We start from the raw sequence: 20132 nt of genomic DNA on the forward strand, positions 1-20132 counted from the left end.
GGGTGTCCTATATACACGTACATGCACGTATTTGTGCAACGGTTGGCAAGTTGCGTCCATGGATTAAAATATAACCAGGCCTACTTTTTTGATTAAAAAAACGGCGCGCGGGCGAGGCACAGGGCGGGCCGCGGAGAGATGTCTGTGTGGATCCGCTTGTTTAGATTAAAAATGTGGGGAGCGTGCGAAGCGGTCTGTCCGGACGGAAGGGTCTCACGTCCAATCATTTCTGTTTTTTTCTTTTTTGCTCCAAACATGTTCTCATTGCGCACATACTATAAGCCACTGCAAATATACTTGTTTTAAAGATCCCAAGGAGTGTAGTGATCTCTAACGACTTTCTTATATTTGGCTCTCCGTATCCCTAATTAAGGACTCCCTATATAGAGAGCTTGTTTGATGCATATATAGGTAATTGTTAAGTTCACTAATTCCTAACTATGGCCTATTCAAACTGGGGTAATAGTTAGTTTAATTTTTAACCAAACCTTCAATTAGTTGTTAGCTAAATAAAGCTAGCCTATTTCGGATACATAATATATCCAAATTAAGAAATGTCGCATATCTAATGGATATGAGCATCTTAAATTTGTATAAACCGTATCTGATTTTTTTTGGATATTTAAGAAAAAATATGCGGATATCGGAGAAAAATAACTAAATGACCGTGTGACCCTCCTTGGATGATTGGTTGATTAGAAAATATCAGTACTATCTATGTCCATATTTACCGGAAGCTGGAGATGTGGAGACCAGACCCGGTGGCAATGGTTGTGGCAGGAAGGAGAGGCGTTGGCGCTCCGAGAAGCCCAGCAGTTGCATGGTAGTGAGTAGACAGTGGCTTTCCCAATATTGCCTTTTTTTTCTCGAACATCGAGGAAAGTTATGTATCATTATTATAATAATAAAATAAAAAGGGAAAAGAACTCTTACAAACGCTCCAAACTCAGCTTTGGAGCTTCTCGGCCTTTTTCTTTGCTACATTGAGGCTAGCTCCTCCTTTTTTGTGTGTGATTTTCTAGAAAATGTTTCTCATGTCAAGTGAATGTTTGCCCCCCTATTGGCAATTGTTCAGCCACATATTAGTAGACAAATTTCGGTGATCAAATGTGGTTGGTGGTACCAAATTTCCAAACTTGTGCTATTCACATCTTCCAACCGAAGAGTACAAGTACAGGCCCTATTTAGGCCCTGTTTAGTTTCCAAAATTTTTTGCGCAGTATCTATCACGTCGAATCTTGTGGCACATGTATGGAGTACTAAACGTAGATGAAAAAAAACTAATTGCACAGTTGAGTGAGAAATCGTGAGACGAAACTTTCGAACCTAATTAATCCATAATTAGACACTAATTACCAAATACAAACAAACAGGCTACAGTACCCAAAACCAAAAATTTTTGGCTTCTAAACGCGGCCTTAGTTTGGAATTCATATATAGTATAGTGCATTGAATTATTCAACGGTTGGTGGTAGGCTGGTAGCTAAACTGCTGTCAGCAATAATTTAGACCTACCGCTTCTAAAAAAAATGTCACCAAATGTTGCTATGGAGATCCGAATTCCAGATAAAGAAAACTAGTTCAGCAACTAAAGCAAGTGCGATGAGAGGCACCGAATAATTTAGTTACAGCAATGACAAATTCCGAGCAGTCTAAGCATAATACTGGCAGCTACAGTATTCACAAGTTTTTCTTTTTGAATTATACAATATTCACAAGTTGGCAAAGAGAAAGGATGTAGAAGATAAACCTGTATTTTTTTTTGGTGAATTCTACAGTATTCACAAGTTGGCAAAGGGAAAAGCTATGCAACTAATGCAAGCAAGATGAGTGTTCACTGGGGAGCTGCCAAGATTGGAGTGCACCACATGAGGATTGAGGAGATGCTGGGACCCTGAACCTGGGTACATGTTTGATCAAAAGTAGTATACAGCTGAACCTGTATGGCAATTTGAATATGAAACAGTACTGAGACTAAAATTTTCGTCCATCACTACAACTGGCCAACTGCTACAAGAGAGAGGCAGCCTGCCTGGTTCTTCTCCTTGATAACCTCGCGGATGGCCTTTAGGAGCACCGGCACCAAAGGGCTCATCTGTCTTGTTTGTGCCTATGCCAGATCAAGAAAGTGAGCAATCGTCTGTGCCACCAGCTTCTGCAAATATCAGAGACAGGAAAAGTGAGTAACTATAAAATTTTGACATAACGGCACGACGGAGGTATGCCACTAGCCTCTTCCAGCAGTTAGCTTGTTGTGTGTGCAGGAAGAGGAAACAATGCAACACATCCTTTGCTCTTGAATTTGAATCCTTTTTCAAACATGTCAACATGAACAGATTCATGATGCATTTCATGTTTGGGATTTCTTGTTTTAAAAAGATTTTGTATGCTACATTTGAATTCAAAATGAAATTCAAGTCTGTACTCCAAATATCCATAAATCAATTCACAATTTCTATGACCAGTTCAGATGCAAAAGGTGACATCAGGCAACTATAAACTCACTCAAATTAAGTGAAATGAGAGGCACTACTGAATAAGTATTCATGAAACATTGCAAGCAGTGTGCAGTTTATGAGGATATGGTGGCTTGCATCGTATCCAAAAAGGGATGCTACAACAAATCATCTATATTGACATGAGTAATTCCACAATTTATTCAAAGCTTTCAGCCATTTACATTATTTGGTGTTGTACAATGATGCAAATTTAACCAACTTATCCTGTGATTCAGCGAAAAGAGTGCCTGTCTGATCACCAAAGGGATAGATGTTGTAAATTCGATAGACTAACTGTAATGCCACAACAAAAGGACGCGCACCTGTTCGTCACTATGAAAATGAAACAGAATTGTAACTAACATTTTTGTCGACCTCTGCAACAGCTACAAGAGGGAGGTAGCCTGGTTCATCTCTTTAATAGCCTCTTGGACAGCCTTCAGGAGCGATGGCATCAAGTTCTTGTTCGTTGCTATGATGCCTGTGTCAAGATCGAGAAATCTCCCTTTGGAGAAATCCAAGTCATTTCCCGCGGCATCTGTTACTATGCCTCCAGCTTCTGTCAAGGGCAACAACGACAAAATGTGAGTAAATGCAAATCTTGGAACAGTTGTTTTGGGAAAAGAAAAAGGAGCCTCAAATTAACCTGTCACTACAATTGAGCCTGCTGCATGGTCCCATATTTTCTCTCTATAACCTTTGTGTGGAAAGCGCAAGTAAATGGCACCGTCGCCTCGGGCCAGAGCACCATATTTTGCTTGGCTGTCAATTCTAACCGGAGGAGCTTGGACACCAAGTTTCTGATTGAATTAAAAAAGCAGATTACTTATGCAGTCCTGTGGATATCAAGTAAGCAAAGAATAGTTTGAGAACTACCTCTGCAATAGATCCAGTCAAATCATGCATGGAGTGTGCACTTTCATAGGATTCAAAAAATGATGCATTGACAGGATTGTCAATGGAGCAAACACTAATCTAAAATTAAAGTTCACCAAGAGTCAGTAAATTGAAGCTTATAACCAAATAATGAGCAAGAGAAACTAAATGTTATAGTACGAGAGGAGGTAGGTGGGTTAAGAACTTAAGACTACTGATCAAAACAAAAGAGCTATAACCTTTTGTGGTGGGGAGCCATATAGGGACTCTACTTCAGCCCCACAACCAATTGTTGCAGAAAACAGGGCACCGACTTGATCTCCCGAAGAGTTACCATTGAGGTTGTTTATTGATGACAATGGAAGATTTGGACAAGCCAATACACCCAAAACGACTTTACCATCATCAAGCAGAGCCAATGCAATGGCATATTGGTCTCCCCTCAAGAAACTGATTCAGATCATAAAATGAAAATTCAGATAAAGGAATGTCAATTAATAGCAAGGCTGGCAATCAGTGGTGAACAGCTATCTATTAACTAAAATCTCGAATAGAAAGGAAGCCAAACAGTTATTCAGTATTATCAGGTAGCAATGGATAACCACTGAATCTGTATAAGCCTTTTGTAATTTAACTATTTAAGAATAGAAACAAAAAAGATACATACAATACAAATTAACATTCGCATTTAGTATAAATGCCTTTGGAAGTACTTCATAAACCTTGCATCAATTTAGAAAAGAGAAATGTTATATTGCCATGTATGTACACAGCTCCATGCCATATTGATTGTATCAGTATATTTTACTGCAGTTCATAGACCTAATAAAATGGAGATAAATCATTCAGCTTGAAATTGATAAAAAAAAAGAATACATCCTAGTGCTCACACATTAGAGATATAGGTTTAGGAGACGAACAAGATAGTGGTGTCTGCTACTTTAATTGCATCAGAAATAATGTAGAAGCACATTGAGTCAGCAAGAATAGAAAAGCTACAACATATGGTAATGCAAATGGTAGAAAGAATCCAACATTTATTATAGTACAAAAATATGAAACCTACTAGTTAAGTTGCCAAACTCACCCTTTAGTACCATCAATCGGATCAAGCACCCAATGTCGTCCAGATGGACCTCCCTCAGACTTCCCATCATCAATTGCTGAGAGTATACCTTCCTTTGTAAACGAAATGTTATATGAACCATCATCAACGATGGTTTCATTCACGAGATCAGTAATATCTTCCAAAATTTCTTCAGCGCCTTCTTTTCTCAATTCTTCGGAGTCCTACATAAGCACTTGATGCCTATTAATTGCAGAAAGTACTAATGAATGCTACATGGAAACAAGTAAGAGAAAAAAATAGTATAGTTACCTCTTCAGCAACCAATGAAAACGGTCCAGATGCTACATCCATCTTTAAGGCAAGACTGACCAATATTTGAGATCCTAATGTGTGAAGAGAAAAGTGGCAAGTAAACAGCGAGTTGGGGGAAAGCACAAGTTTCACACATTAAGATGACCAACATATTAGTCGGAGAATGTTTTCCACCATAGTCAACTCTCATTAACAACATCTCTAGTTCTCTACAAGCATTAAAAAGCTAACTTTTGGTACTGCCAAACTTGATTTTAGTACTGCCATATGTTGAATTATAGGTGAAGTATTTGCTCCTCTTAGTTGCTTAAGCTTTTGGAGTCAATTGGTTAATGCATGCCAGAAGCCAGTAAGTTGAAGCCCTATCTCCCACGGCTTACATGAAAAAAAATACAGCCGACTTCTATTCCACACCCAAGGGAGCCCGCACATGAATGAATTGGACAGATTTTGTTCATAAGCTTTGGCTTTAGGAATGAATTGGTTTGTGGATGCAACTGAAAAGCATCAATGACTCAGTACTAAACATAAATTTCAGCATGTACCATAATCAGCCACCGTGACAGGACTTTTGTCTGCCTTGGCCTGAACGCCAGAATGCACAATGTCCTGTTGCACTGTCTGGGGAGGAAACACAAAGCAATAGCAATAAATCCAAACTGCACAGTATCATGGGTCCAGACAATCAAATACACCACTCAATCACCATCTGTGAGGCTTTTTATCAGAATTAAGACCACCAATACAAGCCTGCACGGCTACACAAGCATTTCATTTTCGTAAATAAACCACAGCAATTGGTATACCATGAAATACAATCCATTATACTAGCTATATGAAAATGAAATACATTATATTATACCCAGATAAAACATTAAGTATAAACTACGCAACAGTGGTTCTTCCCCATCTCTGGCGCGTGAAACCCAACGATTCAGACTGGTCCAGATAGTTCAGTGTTTTCACTTGTCAGTAAGCATTATTGTTTAAAATCTAAAGCACCGGACTATGCCCGCAGCCGCAGCTGGACCATGGTAGCCACGAACCTTGCAGAGGCGGGCGGCGAGGGTGACGGCCTTCTTGGCGGCAGCGAGCTCGGCGGCGTAGGGGTTCCCCGAAGCCATGGCGCGGACTGCGAGGAGACGCGGCGACGCGCGGCGGGGGCGGGAGGCGGAGGAGGCGCGGCGGCGGTAGGTAGGGATGGGTGGAGGGGGATAAGGGAGGCGAGCACGGGGCGTGGGGAGAGCTCGGGCGGAGGAGACGAGGAGCGCGTGCGGGAGGAGGAGGCCCACCCGCGCAGCCATGTGGGTGCCCTGCTTGCCGCTTGCGTTGGCAGCGAGCCGCGGCAAGGTACAGAAAGGGATGAGAGACGACGCACGAACCCAACCCAAAACCAATCCGGCCCAGCCCAATTCCGCCTGCGCGCGTGAACGATCGAACAGGCCATAAGGTGGCCGTGGGCCTGCCCGTCGTTGTTAACTACATGCATTGGAAAGTATATAGTGCTAAAAAAATGCATTGGACAACATTTTGGAAAAAAATCCTATGACCACCCTCAATTACTGATGTAGTCCGATTTATACCTTCTCATGCTTTGGCTCCTTCAACTATTAAAATCAGTTCTTTTTTTCCCCTTCTTATTAGGTGGTTTTCAAGACGGTTTAGTTTGACATGGCACCACGTCAGATGGTCGAGATGGATATGATATGACTGCATCCTTTTTCTAATGTGATCGGAAATGAACAATATAGCTACCTGATTGGTGCTAACTCGTATAGGTCATACTAGATAGATACCACCATATCACAAAGAAACAACATTTTACTGCATATATTTTTTGTTTCTTGTTTAGAAACATGCATTTGAATTATATTTGGTGACATTTAAATTATTAGCACAAATTGGCATATGAGAACGACGTGGAAATAAATCAGCAAAATATTGTGAACTAATTTTGTTACTTGTGGTTGAACCCGCTTACCTAGGGTTCAACTATGAGGTGGTTGAATGATACTACTTGTATTGTCACTGGAGACAAACTTCTATGTACAATGTATTACTAATTATAATAGAAAATGAGAGTATGTACCGGTAAATAAACACAAAAGTAGGACCATATAAGATCTAAACAATTGCAATCTATGCATCCTAATATGGATCGTGATTTTATAAAAAAACTAATACTGGTTTCATATTTTTCTGAGCTAAAATAAATATCCTATGAACTTCTAAGATTAAACCAAAATTTGGGATTTTAAATTTATTTTTTAAATATTTGGGTATTTTTTCTGAAGATTTATTTCTATAATTTTATCTCCCCCGTGACTGACATGGTGCTATGTAGAACTTCTAACAATAGTGCCACATTAGACTAAGCCACCATGAAAACCATCTAAGGAGAAAAACAACCGGTTTTAATAGAGGGGACAAATTATCTAATTTTCTAGTTTGAGTAGGTAAATCAGACAACATTAGTTAAGTGACGTCAGAAGGACTTTCTCCAAGTATTTTTTTTATATTCTTGAATCTTGGAACTTTAAAATCCAACATCTTACATCCAAAACTGCAAAACCAATCAAAATACCTTCCTACCCATATTTGAAGTGGTTTTGAAGGCCGATAAAAAAAGAAGTGGTTTCGAAGACAATTTCATCATTTTTAGTTTAAAAATCCAATAAATACTTGATAAGGTTTTTAAAACACATAAAATGCCTTTAAGCTTCTAAAACCTTAAATAGCATTTTTGATATAGATGGGGATACTACAATTTCAAATAATTTTTTTTGATCTCACAAAAAATATCCCTATAAGCTTTCAAAAATTAGATTTAGCTATAGAAATATGGCAAAATATTAAAAAGTATATTAAACTCCCAAAACATTCTAATTGAACCTATAAACTTTAAGATGCAACCAACACGAATGCATAACATTGCATTCAATAGTAATGTATGTTGCATTGATGCCGGTTGCATCTCATATTTTTGCCGCAAAAAGTTTTAAAAACACATTTAGACATCCATTAGAATGTTTTAGGAGTCTTCTAGTTTTTTTTTTTGGATATTTTCCATTTTCCTAGTGCTCTAAATACTTTATTTGGATTTATCATGTCCTAATCTATCTCTAGGATTTTTCTCAGAGTTTGTAGAAGCTTAGAGGCCTTTTTCGTGGTTTAGAAATATTACCAAGTATTTGTCAGCTTTTTATTAACTGAAAAAAGAATAAAGGGGCCTTCGAAACCACGACAATCTAGAGTGGGGAGGTAGTTTGAACAATTTTGAGAGTTCTGAAGATAAGATGTTTCGTTTTAGAGTCTGAGGAGAAAAATTGGACCACGACGATAGTGTTGAGAGATAAAACGGAATTTTCCCACGAATATTTTTTGCCACTTTCTACCCACATGTTTAGTGCATGGATCGACTGTGGCCTCCACAGGTTGTTTTATGAACACCAAGTCGTAACGCATCCGATCACTTTGTCTACGCCCTTTCTTCAGCTTTGGACCGCAGCATCGCTGCCATCGCACCAGTTACAAGGAGTGGCTTTAAATCACTCGTGTCGAATTCTATGTGACCGACTTAGGTCCTGTTCGTTTGGCTGTGGCTTGTCGTAAACGATCGTAAATTTTCAGCCAAAACAATATTTTTCTCTCACACAAACCAGCCAACAGTACTTCTTCACGAACCAGCAACGATACGAACCAGCCAACCGAACAGGTTGTTATCTTGCTACCTTTCAAATGATATCAAGGCCATTGGTACTATAGTCCTTAACTATTTGAAATGCAAAACTCTCATGCGTACTGGACAGTGCTACAGGACGTGCAGTGAAAATAGGTACCATCGCGTGCATTATTAGTTAGTTTGCTGACATTGAGAGACATAATATTCATGCATGCTCTGCAGCTACAGAATCTGTTGTACCACCCCAAACCGAACATTGTTAATAACTACATAACCATGCATTGTACTGTATGTATACCCTAACTAATTTAATCCAATCGTTGTCATAAAGTTAGTACACGTCTGCAGTGTATTTTGTCAGACTCGGTAAGAAGGCGGGCCCAAAAAACAGAAGGTATTAGTAAACAGTAAATTTTTCACCCACACAAATGTACTATAGTGTACATCCACAATGTACTATAGAAAAAACGCCAATCCAACCTCATTCGAGTCAGCGATTGCGACCCTTCGGACGTGTCCATCTTCGTTGTTGGACACCGACGGCTCTGGCTCCTTCTCCCCGCCATATGAATGTCTCCTAATTATCTACTATTTCCTGACATTACAGGCCCCTCACTAACCGTAACTGCCCTTGATTTCGGATCAAGCTGGTAAGTAAGAATTAACGGTGCAGGCCTAAAGAAGGACGTACAGATATTGAGGCTACGCACACTCCAGAACCACACAAACCCTATCCCTGCACACCGTTCTTCCTGAGCCAAACAATCAAAAGCTATCCCCTATCATCCAATCCTCTCACTGTTTTGCCCTTTGCCCACTAGTCCACCACCACTGGCTGCTCAACCACTACTAGCTTTAGCTTTCCTTACCACTACTAGCTAGTAAGGGATCGATCTTCTCTGGTCAGCACACCGTCGTCCGGCATTGGCAGTGCAGGATGGCTCTGAGGCTGTGGGCGAGATCAGCAGCCAATGCGCTCAAGCTCTCGGGCACCGGAGGAGCCAGGGCTGCCGCTGCCCCGGCCTTCTCGATCTCCAGATTCTTCTCCACTGGTATGGTAGCTAGCGTCTCTTATGCTGGTCCTCTGCTGGGAAACAAACATTGGGTTACTGTCTTTATTATTGATAGTAATAGTCTTTGTATTTTTGTTATTTTGGTGTGTTGCGCATGCAGTTCATGATGGGTTGAAGTACACTCAGTCTCATGAATGGGTCAAGACAGGCGACGGCGTGGCCACTGTTGGCATCACGGATCATGCTCAGGTGCAGTGAGTTGAGTGAACTAGCGACACTTGTATATACTTTCGATCCAGTTGTCTGTCAGCTGAGCTCTTCTAGCTAGCTGACGAGAGCAAGTAATTCCAAGAAACATTACAAAGCTAGGGACAAATATTTCATTATAGAATCTTATATAGAATTATATATCATAGTATTTAATTTGCAACTGAACATACACACACATGCTTAATTTGATTTGCAGACCACACAAAATGTTCAGAAATATATATACATATTGGATGGTTTAAACACTTGATTTGTTATTCGCTGGTCGCTGCATGCATGCAGGACCACCTTGGAGAGGTGGTGTTCGTGGAGCTGCCGGAGCCCGGCACGACGGTCTCTGCGGGAGCATCCTTCGGCAACGTGGAGAGTGTGAAGGCCACCAGCGACGTCAACTCCCCATTCTCCGGCGAGGTCGTCGAGGTCAATTCCAAACTGTCAGAGACGCCCGGCCTGGTACTACTGCTACTGCCTGCATGCTTGCCTCTAGCTAGCTCGCCACCTGGATCGATCGATCGATCACCTTTTTTTTTTTACTTGCAATTAATTAATCTCTCCTTGACAATGTATAATGCAAAATCTCCATGATGACGCGCGATCCAGATCAACACGAGCCCTTACGAGGATGGGTGGATGATCAAGGTGAAGCCGAGCAACCCCGGGGAGGCGGACGCCCTGCTCGACGCCGCCAAGTACACCAAGCACTGCGAGGAGGAAGACGCCCACTAGAGCCCCAGCAGCAAGCGTGCATGCTTACGACGCAGTGTTTCTGGTTGATGAGCTGAGCATGTTTGAATGGGATTCTAAAATCCGAATCGTGGATAAAAATAATCTCTGATGTTCCTTGGATTCTGTGTCCTGTGTGATAGAATCGTCTAGAATTCTAGGGTGATTGAATGAAATTTTAGGGTTTTGACATTGTTTTTCTATCCGGATTCGATCTTAAAATCCCTATGGATCCAATCGCTACTTTAAAAGTTTATCTTTGTTGCAAAAACTCCGCCAAACAGTCTGAAATAACCAAAGGCACTCACCTTTATCATGTCATGCCTTACGTTTTCTTTCTAGTACCTTCTCTTTTTTCTACAAAAAAAAAGAAGTGGTGCTGAAAATATCGATCGATCTCATAAGATTACACTTTTTTTTTGATTAAGCTACGGGAGGGGAGAGGGTCCTCCAACTGGATATATGAGTACATATACCAGCTGACATTTTTTTTGTCACCACACAAACACGATATGGTAGTGAGAATGACATTATTGGCAGGGCACACATGAATGGTACAGTACGTATACCATCACATGCTAGGACGATGATGGTGACAAGGGAATGAAAATAATGTTCATCTGCTAATTGCGAACTTGACAGTTGGCACTACACGACAACTCTTTGTATTTAGCATATATAAGGGTCCACCATTTGGCATAGCTCTTACTTTAGGATCTATGCTTTGAGATTCCATAAGAATCGGTTTATTAGCTCCGTCATTTTCTAGAGCAGCCAACAACATTAGGCAGAGCAAGCGCCTCTAAGTGCATTTTTGGTGGAGCAGGGAAACGATGTGCTCCACATATTCAGCCTTTTCATGTATTTAGGCCATATTTGGATATCCTAAGAAAAATGAGTATGAGATAGAAAAATAAGAATGAGATTGAAACACTTGGATTCTAGAATCCAACTATATACACCAAACCTATTATTTGGAGAATTTCACGATACAAAGGAAATAATTACAAATTCTAGCACCCTTCATTTTTTTTTGTATCCGGAATCCAAATTCTACATTGGGGTGGTGAATGGAGAATGACCAAACAGGCTCTTATTACTGGAACAAAAAATTCCGTGCAGCCAGCAGTATGCAATTGCAAGGCTGCAAATGCCAATGGGGTGGTGAATGGAGCCAAAATACGAATGGAAGGGACAACGCAAATGGCCCCCTAAGCTCTACCCACAACTTGCCACGTTCTGCTTTTGGATGCGCTTTTCCTTTGGTTTGTACAAAGGGGATATCTTGTTGTGGTGTCTGTTATGTGTGTTCGTCTTCCGATGAAATTGCCTTTTCCTTTGGTTTGTACAGTTAGTTGTTTGTCTCTCTGTGTCTCTAGTTTTGCTGTCGTCTGTAATTTGTGGCCTGGGGAGCCCCTGCGAGGTCACAGGTCGGCTAGGTGCTGTGTTGCCCCCAAGAATAATATGTGTTTAGATCGTTCTCTATGTTGTCCTAGAGGGTTCGTGGTTTAGGCAATCTGGATAAATGCACTATTGTTCATGAAGTTCTCCATACAACAACCCCCTTGTTTGCCTCAAAAAACGGAACTTCGGGAAATTTATTCGGTGACTGGCTGTAGCCTTTGTTCAGCTTCAAATCTTCGTGTCTTTTCATCCAAGCTTCTTCTATTCTATTCGATGTCTTGGACTTTATTTTTTGAAAGATCCGGTTACCCGGCTTTGTGGCATGTTCGCTTGAACTTATCAGCTGGCTTATTAGCTAGAATCTACAGTATTTTTCTCTCACAACAAAACAGTTTCAGTCGGCTTTAATACCAGCCGAACAGGCTAGTTATGAGGAACTCAATATCTTAATATTGATACTGATTCCATTAGTCTCCACCAATTGCACTGTAAGCTAACCAAAGCCTGTTAGTTCTCAAACAATTGAATGCACCATGACTCATACGTACGAACTGGAGCAACTATGAACACTTGTGGCTTGTATTCTTGTTGGTATAAAAATCCTGCTTTTATAAAATGTTTACTCCTACCGGGGAAAGAACAAGCAGGTTATGTCCACGTGCCTCTCGAGCTGACAATACAAGTGATCATTTGGATTCAGACGAGGCCATGGATGAAAATATTCAAATAAATGCTGCAGCACACAACACTGAAGGTGCTTAGCTAATATGAAAATCTTTCTGTACACTATTGTTCATTTCACTAAATTGCATAGGCTCACTTTCAGTAGGCTCTGTTATGCTGATCTGGAATTGTTTCTTTACACAACATAATAGTAAGCAGTGCATTTTAGAAAACCACTAAAGTAACAAGGAACTGATATACTATCTAAATTTGTTTATGTACAGTACAGAGTAGAAATATAAAATATTACATCTAATTATTGTTGTTTCTCCCCCTATATTAACTAGACCCTGCTAAGAAGAGTGGTAGAAAAGTTACAACCAATGATCAACTTCGCAAGAGAAGAGCAAAAGGAAACAATATTGATATAAAGTTCCCTAAAAAATTTGCAAAAGCGTGTGGAGAACATGCTAGTTTATTTAAAAGTGAGATAACAGTTCTGGTAAGAACTGTACCACTCCAAGTGAATTTTCATATGAAATAAATATATTTGGTATGCATAGGTTATCATTGCATTCAATGGCTGCTTATTACATCATATCATTGTTGTACAACAAAAGTTTTCTGAACTTTCAGAAGAAGATAAAGATTGTGCGATGAGACAAGTAGAGAGTCAATACAATAATCGATGTTATCGTCTGCTTCAAGCTTACCATAACAAGAAGCCAAGGCCATAACATGTCTCACCAGAAGGTTGGCAATGGTTGATAAGGAATTTGTGGACAGATGATGATTTTCAGGTACATACTACTCGTCCTAAATTACAATGCTACATTATTGTTAATGACACATTTATGTAATTTATAAACCATAAAAGGAGCAACCAAAACTCTATCAATAGAGGAAAGCAAGAGATGGGGTCCAAAGTAGGAACTAGATCAATTGCTCAAATCGCTTACGATCTGGCGAGGAAAAAGTTACCAGGCAGATTTTTTATTTGCTACAAATTGTTCTGAATTAGTGAATACATGCTTTTTTATTCCAACGTAACGAGACCCGGAAACTGGTATATAAGTTTGGAGGGTTACATATCAAAAGGCTGATGGGACATGGTCCATTCCAACGGGTGAAGAAATAATGGTATGAACATGTCAATCTGTATCCTACCTTTTGAACTAGGATTAGGTGGAAGTGATGTGTTTTTGTATGAAAAATATGCTAATAGAATTCTGTATGACTCTTTCATGGTTATTATCTCTACAACATAGTTTCTGATGTATTGTTCATTTAATGAGTTGAAAAGTCTGGACACTATGATGTGTTTGCAATATCTCTAATCATGAACAATATTGTTTTAATGAGTTGTTTATAAATTTCACATATTATTTAATTTGTCTGCATTTTTCATTTATTAGAGAACATGTCTACAGATTTTGTTTTCAACACCAGCAACTCTGAGAACATTCGCATTACACTATCCTGTAGCTAATTAATTTGTGCTCATACTTATGATTCATTACATGAACGTTTTTGGCTGTTGCTTAGTATATGGATTCTTAATTGGTTTGTTGTTTTATGCTTTGTAGACCAAGCTAGAGGAAGCTGTTGGGATACATCAAGAAAAGATTTTTTCTCTGTCGGTGCTCATAATGGAGCACTTCGCACTAGTTCTTGGTCGAAAGCCAAATCATTCACGTGGTGTTGGCATTCGTTCTGTAAACCGAGTGGCTAAGGAAAGGATCAGACTGCAGGCGCAAATTGAGGCTTCTGAACAGCGTGAAGCTGCAGCTCAAGCATGTGCAGATGCTGCTGAGCCACGTGATGAGGCTGCTGAGCAATAGGCACAAGCTTTGGAAGGCCAAGTTTCCATGGTGGTCGAAACAAATGCACACCTGCAAGAAGAGCAGCAATCCCAACGTAATGAGCTTACTCCTTTGCGTCAAGCACAGAGTGGAGAAGTTGCTCGTCCAGTGAGAGAACAACTTGATAATCAAATGGTTGAATTAATCGCACGCATACATTATGGTGCCTCGTAGCCTCCAACATCTTAGAGTTTAAACCCTTTAGTTGAATAATTATTGTGAGACATTAAAGTAGTGTCAAGATAGTTATTTTGAGGATTGTGAGTGTCCTTAAATTTGTGTACTGCTTGATTGCTAAATTTAAATTACTGAAATAAATATTATTCATGCAGATTTGAGAGGATCATATTGCTATAGTGTACATCTGTTTGAGTTATTTTTGTCACTATAACAAGAATAATAATGATGACTCGGTTGCCACAACAACTAATATGTTTCACACAATTGAAACTTATCTTGTGACAAAACTTGTCTTGACTAATATTTTCCTACAAATGCTATGCTTTTTTGTGATGAAACTATTGATACAATTTGTCTTATCAATTCTCACAAATAATTTTGTGTGACAAAGGTTTGCCACTATAACTTACATGTGAGGATGAGTTTGCATCACAAATAAAAAGTATTTGTGTTAACAAGTCACCACATATTGTGGCAAACCATTAGACACAATTATAGTTTAATAGTGAGAACAAGCATCGACACGATAAACTCATGTAATGGCGAAACTTCTGTCACTAATATGTAGTCTCTACTGACCATTAATTTTGCCACTTTTACAATGGTAATTGTGACAATTATATTGCCATAAATTCGGTATAGTTATGTCAACTATTATAACCACTACAAACATTATAAGTGGCATGATTTTTTGCCACTAATGCGTATGTTTTTGTGACAACAAATGGGCCACAAATGGCCATGTTATTAGTGGAAGCACAATTTGTCACTAATGAGTATGGTTATTTGTGAGGAATAAAAAATCATCACTAGAGTATCTGTGAGGCGAGTATTTGTGGCGACTAGTGGCGATTAAAAAAATCACCACAAAGGCTGATTTGTGGCGAAGAAATAAGCTTTTGTGATGAAAACTTTCACCACAAAAACCCTTTGCCCTTGTGGTGAAGCACAACATTGCAACTCCATACCATCCCCAAACAAGCGGTCAAGCTAAAACATCAAATAAGCAAATCAAGAACATTCTACAAAAGACCGTGGATGAGATGGAGAAGAAGTGGAAGTACAAGCTTAATGATGCATTATGGGCATATCGAACAACATATAAAACACCCATAGGTATGTCACCTTATCAGCTTGTATATGGAAAAACATGTCATTTGCCTGTTGAATTGGAATTTAGGGCCCATTGGGCAATCAAGAAGTGGAACATGGATCTCCATCTAGCTGGCAAGAATCATCAGATGCAAATATCTGAGCTGGAAGAATGGAGAGAAAAGGCTTATCATAGCTCCAAGATTTACAAAGAGAGTACCAAAAGATGGCATGATAAGAGAATCAAGCACAAAGAGTTTAAGTCTGGAGATAAGGTTCTACTATTCGACTCAAGAGTAAAGCTCTTTGGTTATGGAAAACTTCAAAGCAAATGAGAAGGACCATTCAAGGTGATTGAAGCCTAATCACATGGTGCCATCACACTCCAAGATGATACAGGTAACACATTCAAGGTAAATGGTCAACGTTTGAAAGTTTTTCTTGAACCTGAAAACTTAGAAGAAATTAACGTGATTGATTTTTTGCAATTTAATGATCCAATCTAGAAAGTTCAATCTTGTTCTTATTTCCTTCTAGATTTTAGGCTAATCCAATAGTTCAATGAAATTTTGACTCTCTGGTGTTCCTCACAGAAGAGTCCCTTGTGTTTTCACCATTTTTTGTTTATGAATAAAAGCCAGGTATAGTTTTGAAGAAGTGTGGGGGCCGTGCCAACTCTTAATGTGAACAAAAGCATTGAAGCATACCATGAACTGGTGAAGGAGTCTGTACACAACTTCTAGAATTTGGTTTGATTCTCTTTCACTTGTTCATATGCTTACTCCTTGCTTGCACTTATTTAAAAAATGCAAATTAAAAAGAACCAAGATTCACACCTAAGTTTAAAACTTGAAAGTGAATATGAATATAGCTCTTTAAGATTGGCATGCATAATGTTTATTCCTTACATATACTTGGTGCTTGTGGGAAAAATATCATATAAGAAAATCATATTGACTAAGTTGTTGGGGAGTGTGATATAGTTCTGTCTTAGAAATCCTACCGGTTCTAGTCAAGGTGCTTGGAGAATTTGTTTTTGATAAAACATATTATAAAACCATAGTGTCACATACTCTTCAATGATGATAAATTCCTACCAGAGCCATATATGTATTTTTAGGATACATACCTTCCACATAAGCTGCTTGCTTTATGTTGAGTTTTGTCAAGTCTTGTTGACCCTTGTTGAGAGATTTATCATGCTCCCAAGATCAAGATCACGTACACGCCACATATATGTGCTGCTTCTACACTAGAAGTACTCAAAAATATGATTTTTATTCACCTCAAAATGTTTTACTCCTACACTAGGGGTGAACACAAAAATATGCTCGATAGGTTTATCCACCAAATAAATGCTCCAAGTTCTTGTGAATATCTCTCTTGAAAAGTTTCATTGCAGAAAAGAGACATGGGGCTAGGCAAAAAAAATTGAAAAAAAGAAAGAAAGAAAAAAGAGAGAAATAAAAAATAGACGCAAAAGTGTCTGAGATATTGAAAACAATGGGTACTTAGATGTCCGCCTAAAAAAAGAAGAGAAAACAAAATAGCCCCTGATCTCTTGCAAAAATACTTCCAAGTTTCAAGAGAGAGATATGTTATCAAGGAGCATAGTAGAATTAGGTTAGCCACCAAATATTCCACACACATGCACATCTTGATATAAGAGTATGATATTTCCCTCCTTGGATCCGGGATTTGACTTTACAATATATGCAAGGTAAGTATGCTATATATTTTATCCCTACCTAAAACTCGACATAAGCTTTTTAGAAGAAGGATGACATAAAAGAAGGCAACACAATGCTATGACTTGGTGAGAAAACATACACCAATGAGCAATTTGAGAGTACCATTTGAGGAGTATAAAGTGAATTATGCCTTTTTTGTGAAATTTTTAAAAAACTCCAAGTTACTGAGACGAAAATTTGGGAAGATGATTTTGTTTCGAGAGCTGTTCCACTTTTCAACCGCTCAAGGAGATATGTTAGCCACTCCACATATCCCGCAGGTATAAGGAATGTTTTGGAATAATCCGTATGCTAGTTCCATGTCATGAAAAGTTATGTTTATGTTTACTTTATTCTAACCTTTACTCGAGGACGAGCAAAGAACAAGTGTGGGGGAACTTGTTGATGGTTATTAATGCCACTCATAAACCATTAATATAACCTATGTATATACATAATTCCATCACCAAACATAGGATAGAGGTCTAAACTAATGGATTCCATGAGCTTTGGTGAATATTTGTATGCAGGAGAATTTACCTAGAAAATAGTCCTAGGACCACTGTCATACACTCCAAACAAGCAAACCGACGATAACAAGTGATTCAACCCACAAAAACTACGAAAGACAACTCTAGAATGTTTTAGAGGACACCACGCCGAAGCTTGGGCCAAATGGCCACAATAGTGGGCTGGCCGGCCCACTAGGGAGGCCACCCGGCCCACTCCGGAGGCCGTTCGCCCTTCGCCGCCTCGTATGCGTTCCTAACATCTACACCGTTGATTTTAAGGCTATTTTAAGTCGGTTCATCCAACGGTGATCGAGGGAGTTGACGTGGCAATTCCTTGCCCCCTACTCCACCTCGGCCTATATAAGGACGCCCAGACCTCCTCCATGAGACACACATCTACATACCCTATGCTCTAGAGCTTTATTATTTCATACCCTAATTGTAGTAGTGTCCCTCTAGATGATTCTCATCTAGTTGAATTATAGAAAATAGGGAGAGAGGAGAGGAGAGAGATCTGAGGAGGAGCCGAATCTGTCAGATTCTTCTCGACTTTGTAACTCTACGGATCTGATTCATCTTTGAGCTACATCCAGGTTCTTCTATTGGTATTTTTAAGTTCTCTAGTTAATTGAATTCAATCTTTACTATATTTTATTTACTGGGATTCCGCTTGCGTTGAGTGCTCTAGTCTTAAGATCTAGATTAGAGTAGTAATCATTAGCGTAGACGTGGTGTCTAGGCTAGTGTTTACCTGAGTTTGTGCCCAATCTCACAGTTAGTTATGGTAGCCCCAGAGGTGACAGCTCTGTCAGGCCGTTGCAATCCACCACGTTAGGATTGGTGTTTCGTAGAGCTTAGGCAGCCTTCCCCCGACTACTTTTCTCACCTATTTCGAGAGTCGAAAAGGTACTGTTGCTCCAAAGTAAGTAAAGTATAGTAAGCCTGATCCTTAGTTATCTAGTATAAGCCATAGAAAATTCCTCTCTACCCACAAAAACACTTTTCTATCTTTACCTTTAGACGACCTTGATTCTTACTAGAACACTTCACATTCCATGTGGATAAATACGATACTCTAGAATACTTCCGGATGAAAGCTACATCGGTATCCATGCGCTTGCGGATTTTTCTATGTGCTTTAACAAATATCAACAAAGGTTGTGGGAAGGTAATCACACTATCCTCTCCATTGTGTTTGCTATTCATTTCCTGACTGTAGTTTCTTCTAATCGAGTGGCTATTTGTACCTTTCTCTTTCCTAGAATGTCACTAGAAATGCTTAATCATGAAGTATAAATCTGTACCGGATATAGAAATGTTTGATGCTTGATTTCTTTTTGGGTGCAACTGTGTTCTGTTCTAAAGCTTTGATCATTTCATTCTGTTACATTTGCTATGAGTTGTTATAAATTTCAGAATATTTAGACAATAAAGCACTTAGCGAAGAGATGATACAATGAACTGATATGCTTATTAGTAATATACAAATTGTTTTTAGTGGATATATGCATGTTAGTTGTCCATCCTACCTAAGTTTTTTTACTGATTTTGGGATGAAGAGATGCTTAAGAAATGAAAATGCTATCTATTTTCAGAGTTTAGACATTTAATATTTTTTTGAACTCTTCTTCACATTGTTGAATGTATATAGAATTCTACAATGTTAAATATGAACAAGGCAAACCAATTAGAATGTTCTACAACAATCATGACATACCATGATTCTCAAGAATATCTTTGCCATAATAACTATCAGAATAGTCTAGAGAGAGATATTTACCATGAGTTCTCTAGAAGGTCACGTAGCATACATGTGCGTCATCTCAAGCATATTTGGATTATTTTTGCTGAGTACAAATGCTTTTGACCATAATTTTAATTAAAACCCCCATATTTTTAGCATTTGTTCTTGCAAACGCGACTTTGATTTCACCATTGCACATCTTCTATCTACTATACCTAAATAGGAGATCCTCACTACATATTTCTCTGAGATTTCGTGAAGCTATATCATCACATAGGCCCCACAAATCACTAAGCACACTAAATTGCATTATTTCCACCACAAATATCGTCAAGGAATGAAGAGACACCACACTCTTCTTGGCTTAGTACCTTTAAAGCACCTCTTCGACTCTGTGTTTTTTTGGAGCTTCTACTCTTACATAAAGCTCTTGCTTTGGTAATTCAAAATTGGATGAAGGGTTTTTACCAAGAAATCGATATTCAAAATCATTCCATTCAGG

At 39.0% G+C, this 20132-nt stretch overlaps 2 protein-coding genes and 1 pseudogene across 7 annotated transcripts; 2 read left to right on the plus strand and 1 right to left on the minus strand.

Annotated features, from left to right (window-relative positions):
• Positions 1–1567: 1567 nt before the first annotated feature.
• Positions 1568–6093, minus strand: LOC136506768 (3'(2'),5'-bisphosphate nucleotidase). Of its 6 annotated transcripts, none has more exons than XR_010771721.1 (10): positions 5802–6093; positions 5301–5376; positions 4753–4826; positions 4462–4664; positions 3614–3824; positions 3375–3473; positions 3145–3298; positions 2874–3057; positions 2054–2155; positions 1568–1939 (listed from the first exon to the last, which is right to left on the minus strand). XR_010771721.1 is itself a non-coding variant. In XM_066501658.1 (9 exons), the coding sequence occupies exons 1-8, from the start codon at positions 6057–6059 to the stop codon at positions 2885–2887; spliced, it is 1248 nt and encodes a 415-aa protein (XP_066357755.1). In that variant the 5' UTR covers positions 6060–6093; the 3' UTR covers positions 1568–2155; positions 2874–2884. The 6 variants fall into 6 exon arrangements, 3 of the variants coding, with proteins under 3 accessions (XP_066357755.1, XP_066357754.1, XP_066357756.1); XR_010771720.1 differs by having other exon boundaries at positions 1568–1900; positions 2862–3057; XR_010771719.1 differs by having other exon boundaries at positions 2862–3057.
• Positions 6094–9236: 3143 nt separating this feature from the next.
• Positions 9237–10667, plus strand: LOC136508781 (glycine cleavage system H protein, mitochondrial-like). Its single transcript, XM_066503559.1, has 4 exons — positions 9237–9489; positions 9611–9699; positions 10003–10173; positions 10321–10667. Exons 1-4 carry the CDS (start codon positions 9375–9377, stop codon positions 10444–10446), a joined length of 501 nt encoding a protein of 166 aa, XP_066359656.1. The 5' UTR covers positions 9237–9374; the 3' UTR covers positions 10447–10667.
• A 1795-nt stretch (positions 10668–12462) lies between these two features.
• LOC136507347 (uncharacterized) lies at positions 12463–14561 on the plus strand (annotated as a pseudogene).
• The last annotated feature ends 5571 nt before the right edge of the window (positions 14562–20132 follow it).

Source organism: Miscanthus floridulus, chromosome 15 (assembly GCF_019320115.1).
Source record: "Miscanthus floridulus cultivar M001 chromosome 15, ASM1932011v1, whole genome shotgun sequence".
In the NCBI taxonomy this organism is placed as follows: Eukaryota; Viridiplantae; Streptophyta; class Magnoliopsida; order Poales; family Poaceae; genus Miscanthus; species Miscanthus floridulus.

Excerpts from the sequence above, each read along its gene's own strand:
- LOC136506768 (XM_066501658.1), bottom strand. The coding sequence starts at position 6,059 with ATGGCTGCGCGGGTGGGCCTCCTCCTCCCGCACGCGCTCCTCGTCTCC. Across the intron at positions 3,825-4,461 it reads CCGATTGATGGTACTAAAGG|TTTCTTGAGGGGAGACCAAT; the intron begins GTGAGTTTGGCA and ends GATCTGAATCAG. Across the intron at positions 3,058-3,144 it reads AGGCTCAATTGTAGTGACAG|AAGCTGGAGGCATAGTAACA; the intron begins GTTAATTTGAGG and ends TGCCCTTGACAG.
- LOC136508781 (XM_066503559.1), top strand. The coding sequence starts at position 9,375 with ATGGCTCTGAGGCTGTGGGCGAGATCAGCAGCCAATGCGCTCAAGCTC. Across the intron at positions 9,700-10,002 it reads GCATCACGGATCATGCTCAG|GACCACCTTGGAGAGGTGGT; the intron begins GTGCAGTGAGTT and ends GCATGCATGCAG. Across the intron at positions 10,174-10,320 it reads TGTCAGAGACGCCCGGCCTG|ATCAACACGAGCCCTTACGA; the intron begins GTACTACTGCTA and ends CGCGCGATCCAG.